This window comes from Opisthorchis viverrini, assembly GCF_000715545.1.
Source record: "Opisthorchis viverrini unplaced genomic scaffold scaffold4937, whole genome shotgun sequence".
Taxonomy (NCBI): domain Eukaryota; kingdom Metazoa; phylum Platyhelminthes; class Trematoda; order Opisthorchiida; family Opisthorchiidae; genus Opisthorchis; species Opisthorchis viverrini.
The window spans coordinates 1255-9004 of NW_008752823.1; the positions used below are offsets into that span (position 1 = coordinate 1255).

The 7750-nt window shown below is 40.7% G+C and overlaps 1 protein-coding gene across 1 annotated transcript; it reads right to left on the reverse strand.

Annotated features, from left to right (window-relative positions):
• Positions 1–3131: 3131 nt before the first annotated feature.
• On the reverse strand, positions 3132–6256 carry T265_15797 (hypothetical protein; the record flags this gene model as incomplete). The annotated part of the gene is made up of 2 exons (XM_009179152.1): positions 3132–3242; positions 6176–6256. Coding segments are annotated over 2 exons (192 nt in total), but the record flags the coding sequence as incomplete, so codon positions are not given.
• Between the last annotated feature and the right edge of the window lie 1494 nt (positions 6257–7750).

Below are 7750 nucleotides of genomic sequence, written 5' to 3' on the forward strand. Positions count from 1 at the left end.
AACTTCTGATTTGAAACGACTAAAATCCTCATTTCAACTTGCAATGTTTCCAGTTATCGGACGCCATTCACTGTCTCATTCCGCCTTGCACTATATTTACATAATGCATTATTGAAGAAAAATTATCGCTTCAAATGGCATAATCTCGTGCTTATTCATCTACGTCTTGTTGTCCTTTATTTTGTTGTGTTGTTGTACACTCAGCTCATGCGCTACCGCTGGCCCGTAATAGTATATAGTTCGCATTCGATTTAGTGGCCTCGATTGAGTGGCGTGATCTTACAAGCCAGTTCTGCCGACGGTCTTTGATCCCAAACGTTTTGCACGTGTGTAATATTTCAAGAGGCTTTTGGTTGGTTGAGGTTAAATTTCAAAGTTGTCAGTCGTGTCTGGCAGACCAGATCATATCTCACCATTACAGTGACAGTGTGTGGTTCGACACAGTCCAGTTACAGCACACTATTGTAAGGATTTTGGTTCAACTCTTCTCAAGGATGATGCCAGTAGCCTTGTTGATTTTAGCGATAAATAATGCTCACTAGTTTTATTTGCACATCGCATTTGGTTAACCGAAAAGCATCCAGAGATCTAGTCTTACTCAAATTTACTGTGAAAATATTGCACATAAATTTTGAGTGAGAAAAGTTCATGTGCCAGCTATGGAGATTATATGTAATTCGATGAGATTTTTTTACAAAATGAACACCCTAGTAAATAGTCATGTAACTGGTTTCATATATCGTAAATTAGCATCGATTCCGGAGGTCACGTATCTGAAGTCATATGTAAACCAGAATCCGAGATGATAGACATTAACATCACCGCAAACGATAGCATTTTCTTTCCATTTTTAGCTAGTGAAATATTCAACATCGAGTGGCTACTATTGACCTAAACAAACGCTTTACTAATGCGCTACCAACGCCAACTTGGCCTAAGGCGAAAGCCGGTCGGAATAACTGGATTCTGGATTTTAATTGATCACTTTTTTCATTCGTCACCCAAAGTCCAGGAGACGATGGGGCTAGGGTCATCAAATATTAATTAGTAAAAAACTACAGGAATATTTCAGTTGGTGCCTGGTGACAAACTACTTTCAAAAAGGGGTTTAAATCAGCCTTTTGATCATCTTCAGGAGCACACCTTCTAGAATATTTATCCCTATCCTCCTGTACACTGGATTAAATTTTAGAACAGAGAATTCCATAACATGGAATATAGTATCAGTGTTGTCAATACTTCATTTTCCCTACCAAACCGTTCCCTAACGAATTTGAAGTCCCCGAAGTTGAAAATCTCAACCATCATATACAATATTCCCTTTGTTCATGTTCCCAAAAGTTTGGCTACCAATAAGATCAAGCTGGCATACTTTTTCGTTGTAGGAAATTACTGCACTATATGTTCTAGATACGATTAAGGTGTGCAAAATGAAAAATATGCTTATTAATTAAAATATCCTTGCAACCACCACGGCGGATTCAAAAATATCGCTTTCGGCATACTGTCGAACAAACCGCGACAACTTCAAGATTATTTTGGGACATTTTTATCGCAGTGGGGTACAAGTCGTCTAACAGCCTCAATTCTTGTTTACTGACGTTTCAGGTTGCCGCGCGCCACAAACATAGGACAAACTAAGGTCAAAGCAACATAACACGAGGTTGACCTGTGAGCACTGTTTGAATTGACCACGAGTTGTAGCCAACGCAAGTTTCTCGGAGTACTGTTTGTTAAATGATACTTGCATTCGTGAAGGTACGTTAGTATTGTCTGAAGTGGGCCCTGGTTTTGGTCACTCACCGATTGCTATACATGTTTTCTGGATGAATGTCACCTGGATTCTGACGTTTTTATGTGAATCTAGTACGTTCATGCGAGCACACAAATGAATATTTTCTCTCAAAAGCTTCGTTCCCTACGCATTTAATTTCTTATTAAATAGTGTGAACCCTAACAAGAACTACCCGGGACATGTGGCAGACAAACTTATGTGCCAACAAAGTTTATGATATAAAAGTTATATATTAGGTGCTCACATTCCGGTACCAACTTTTTACCCGATTCATCGTGGTGTCGTAAGTCTCCTTTAGCTGTATTTGATTTATTTTCTGCAACATTACTCCTGTCGACCGGTCTCAGGAGACCACGTAAATTGGCCAGTCCAAACAGACAGTCAGATGTAGCCCATTTTGAATAATCAGCTAACGTCACCGCATGTGGCACACATAGGCACGAATCACAATGCAAGTGACATAATTATTCTCTGCCCACGTGAGAACTCGCCAAGTCTTAAACCTGCCAGGTTACTTGTCAGCGTTTCACAAAACAAGCTTTTAACTTCGTTATAGCTGTTCTATCCAGCATAGATACCTCAAAGCCTGTCAAGCTGCTTCAAATTAGGCCACTTATTACTGTCATTTTAAAGATTTCTATATTTTTTTCAAAATATTCCGGCCTAGAGGCGATCAGAGGTGGTCTTTTCCGAAAGGCAGAATAAGGAGGCCGCATCCCACCTCAAAGCACACATTTTTGGTCCCATATAGCACGTTTCCATATTGAAGCTTCCCAAAAATGGAAACAACCGTTGCAGTACTTCTTAAGGAAAAATCTTAAAATGCGCTTCAAGGATTTTGCCCTGAAAGGAATTGTAACTGCTTCTTAAGTGAGTTTTGTTCCAGCCGCAATGGTGTCTTAGACATTCAACACCTGAGAAGGTTCTGGGAACGTAACAGAAACAGCTTATACATCCGAACAACAAAACGATGAAATCTATCGTTCTTCCTGGATTTTAAGTCAGGTAACAATTTGTTCATTTTGATCACATAACTTGCTTCCACTTGCGTCTTGGCATATTTTGCTGAGAATAAATTGATCTTAAACAATCCGGTTATGTGAAACGATGCTGATGCTAATTTGAAGTATTTTAATTCATCACGAACACCGTGTTGTGAGTGTTTGTGTGCATCCGTGGACCAGTGAGTTATACAGCATGGTGTCCGTTCAACCATAACAGGTTGGCTAATGTTTAGAATTCTGACCAACACATGCTGCCGGCCGACCCTCGATTTTGAGGGTTGGAAAATGTGTGGCGACTTTTTCTTTATAAATGGCAATCAATCTCCATTCACCGCCAAACAGTGGTGCCCCATTGCCAGGTTTTTGAGCTGGGGTCTTGGACTAGGAACATGATAGCCCTCACGTTCAAGACTGGCAACCAAAGTGCAACCTTGAATTGCACGCTAAAGAAAGGATGGGGGAGGGCGTGGCCCTCCAGATCAACCTTGTACATGGAGTGCTCTTTTTGAAAGCGTGCTAATGAAGCAGTTCGAGGTTGCTTTCAGAGTTATTTTTCTAGACCTATCGACGAGGTGAAGTCATTGTTTCCTTGCCCATCAGAATATGAGTCCCACTGTGAATCTTCACTCTACCTCTTTTTCATATATAAAATCTGATGCATCCTATTAATTTGTTCTTGGATGCCATCGTGATTGAAACCTAACCGCACCATGAGCTGAGAACCGCACGCGCTCAGCTGTCAGCCGCACTCAAAATAGAGACACGCTGTTCATATGTAACCGTCAAATTGGTTGGAGAACTTGATTTCAGTTGGGAATTCACCCTGCACATTGCAGTAGCAGGTATATATTCCAAGATTCGCTATCAAAACATCTGAGTTCTCCATTCTACAGATGATCTGATAGTTCTAACATCAGTATTCTACCCAGCTCAAATATTTTTATTTCCGACAAAATAACCCAGTCCCTATACACGAAATATCCGTCACTGTAGGGTTGTCCAAATCATTCTTTCTGCTAATCTTAAATTCGTTCGGCAGTAGAGTTGCTATCATTTTCCTGGGGCGATCACGGTTTTATGCATATGTTTTGCCTTATGTATGGGTAGGTTCACTTTCTACCTATAAAATCCACACATGTATTGACAATACAGCAGCTATGATTGTTTGGCTGCGTGATTGTTTACTTGGTTGGGCAAACTGTGTATCTGAAAAAAACTGGTTGCTATTTGGATTTTGAAACTCATGGGAATGAGGAAATTGCTTGGGCTGAAGACATAATGGAGACTCTTGTGATGAATGACACATTGTACATCGACCAGGTTGCACTTTAAGTCAAAAATTTTGTTGTCTCAACTTCAGAGGAACTCACCGACCCAAGAATCTCAGAAGGGACAAAACCGGTAGAAAACTGGGCTATCCTTACCCACCGTTCCATTCAAAAGCAAAAGTTACTGTGTCTTTCAGAATACCATGCTTAATCATCTAGAGCTGTTTACCACTAATGCATTGCGGAAAGTGAAAAAATAATCAACTTAAAGGAGTACTAGCTATTGTTCCAGATACAGGGTACTTTGCCGGGAAAGGTGCGCCACTGTTCTTCCGGAAAAACATTGTCGGCACCAGCGAATTTTGCACTCTGGTGTCACAACTTTTATTGCTATAAATGTAAGATTGTTCCACGTAGCTCAGAAGTAGGAATTTAGAAGGAAAACCGATAGGATGTAATGGTTACCTTGATCAAAATACGACAGCAACTAGCCTATGGGAAATAGTCAACTCAGTTAATTCTAAAGCACCCTTAGAGTTTGAACGCTTAACTTTAAAAAATATAGTCTGCCTGCGCAAAGCCATTGATGATTTCCTCTTCCCGCAGCTATAAGCAAGGAATTTTATGTGGAACCAAACTTAGCTGTTTTCTTGTACGCGAATTTAGTTATCTCTAGGAGAAAATAAGATATTTTTCAGTCTTCCTGTGTTGTGCATTTGCATGCTGTCCTACACTTGTTCTTTGAATGAAAGTTAAGGAGAGGGTCTATAAGTTAAGTTGTGTCTGTTTTATGAGTTTGATCAAACGAACGCACGCCAGGCGTTTTTTGATCCCGACAACCGTATGCGCATATCCGCTGTGCTGCTATGTTACGGAAACGAAGTTGTAATTTTGGATGCATATTAGTCCTTGCATTAAAAAGCACAAAGTGCCACGAGCCATAAAGAACCATAAAATCGACTATCCTATAAATATCATTTACTTCCTCAGCAATAATCGTATTTCGGAAATTCTCCAGGGAAACCCTGATGTCCTGATGTGATTGGAACAGCCGCGCAAAGCTTCCAAGATTTTTGGCATAGATTGAATCCGCGTGTGAACTACAATTCCTTAAGGGATAATTTGCCAAGTCTCGTTTGTCGGAAAAATTCGTTCTAGTTATTATAGATGAGTTGGATTTCTCCTGAAGATTCCGTTTAAAAACCAATTCCTTGTCTGTTATTGCGTCATAATTATGCTAGTGGCATTAAATTTTTTTCAAATATACAAGTCTTCCGTATCTGAGGGGTTGATTTATTATGAGTGAAAGCACGATTCCCAACTTTTGCTCGAGAAAAGTCAGTGTGCTCAAAAGATTCAATAGACGCTTATTTTAATTTACTTTTCGAGTGTGGATGAAATTTGGCATCCGTTCCCAGAACTTACTTACAAGATTTGTGTTTACTAATAATCAAAATTCACAACACAGGAATAGCGGATAAAAATCAGTTTTATACAGACCTGTACAGCAGCTCTTCGTTAGCGTCAGCCGGTTTTAAAAAATTTCACCAGTCTTTGATTAGTAAATTCTCCGACTTCTTGCAGAATTTTATTGGGGATAAAAAGGTGGGTGGGTGGGTTGTGATGGAACTTGTTGTTTTATTTGAGCTTACAAAGTGCGTTCAAGGGGGTCGGTGCAACCGAAAAGCTGTATGTGATTACAGCAGGCAAACATTATGTAACCCAGTGTGTTGTTTGGCTAATAGATTCGTCATAGAATTCAGCTAATTTACAGGCTACACCACTTGGCCAGGTTGACAGACCTAGGGCAGCTTCTTAATTGAACTATACTGTACGCGTACAAAAGTATAGGTCGCACATGAGGTTTGTGAAAGTTATCTGGAAGCAGAAAATTGTTTCAGTTGTCCGATACCAATCAATCACTGTACGAAGCTGCTTCTATTATAGGAGTACAAACTTGAATTTCCTGGTGGCACTGTAGATTGATTGCTAATTCTATCCTCAGCACACGAGGATTAAGTGCGACGCAAACTCTCGGACTCTTATACACAAGTCAATAGCGAAGTTCCGAGGCGTTCGCTAATACGCACCAGGCCATTTACACTCACATTCCCGATCAAGTTACAATGAACTACCCAGAAGCTCCCCAGTAAGTTGTGGAATTCATCGGTGATATCCGCTTTCTCCATTTTGTTCAACTTCAGAAAGATATGGATGGAGGTTCGTGGAAGTAGATTAACCGAATGAAACCGTTCTGCTGATTGATGGTTATACGCTTGCATAAACAGTGATAAATAGAGCTTTGAAAGTGTCTCATGTTTTGGCATGTAGTTTACACCTTCAGAACGCAGGGATGTACTTTAGGAACTCGCAACTTCAAAAGGAGGAGTTTGCTCTTACTGATATGTTTAATAATCCTGGTAGCTAAATGAACCGTGTCTGTAGTGTGACAAATGAAGTCAGTTAAAACATTTCCACGACGCAAGTAAGGTGTGGCGAATTATTTCATAAATGAAAATCAGTGGTTTCAAACAACCGTAGCTGCAGACATCCGTGAGAATATTTCTACTCTAGGGCTTTTAAGCTTGACCACTCCAGCAGAAACAACTCAAATATCATCACCATTGTCTCCACAGTTTGGGTGACGTTATAATGGGTTGAAACGGTCCACAGGCAAGTATGGTTTACTGAGTTGGATTCACTCAATTAGCATATAAGAGTTATCAGCTTTAGGCTGTCGCAACAGGTGCCGCTTATGTCTGGCCATCGGATGCCTTGTAAAACATTGTTCTACGCCCTCAGGTCCTTGGGGGGAAGGCCCATGGACCCCACACATCAAGTTACTTAACACTTGTAAGACTGATGTCACACCACGGCCAGATAGCCTAGCTAAGAACTTTATGCTTGGCTTGCAGTGAGCGGCGTTTGTAGAGGATGTTGTCAGTCCGGACTATACAGTCTTGCTCCAACATGGCGCTCAGGTATGCCTGTTCCAACGGTTTCGGTAGGTGAGTGATACAAATGATACAACAGGAACTTCTCGTTTAAAACCTTTGGAAGTTGAGACTTTTGGGATTTGGTGTGTTCTGCAACGGAGTCATAATTTCCAGTAGTCCGACGGATAGAACATGTAGTCAGCAGACGCGCACCTAATCTGCGAATGAGTTTCAAGATGAAGCTCTCATTCACGTATTATAATTCTTTCCTGTCTCACTGAAATATATTGCTGTTTAGGTGGGCTCGCCTAATAAAAATTTTACTTTCTGCATCCTACACGGGTGTTGGCGCGCTGCAAATATTTTGAGCTAATGACAGCTGGTGAAAGATCTCCAGAATTTTCTCACCATGAGAACATTAATCAAAAGTTTCTTATATATTTGGCTTGCTCATCTTCGATCACATTATCTAGCCAGTCCACTGTAATCCTACAGAATCGTTAAATGCTTGTTTCGACACCCGTATGGTCGACCAAACGGCGCTGACTACTAGACAGATAATGCTACTCACTGCATCGCTCATCTCTGCTCCGATCCTGATTCCGATACTAATGTAGGTTGCTTTGGCTAATGCCAATAGGCGCACCTTTTTCAGAGAACAAACATGGCTCAATTTAACCTTTGTTTGCAAATCTTGTGGTGACTAGGCTCTGAAATACACGCACTAAGTTTGCTACGTGACGTAGC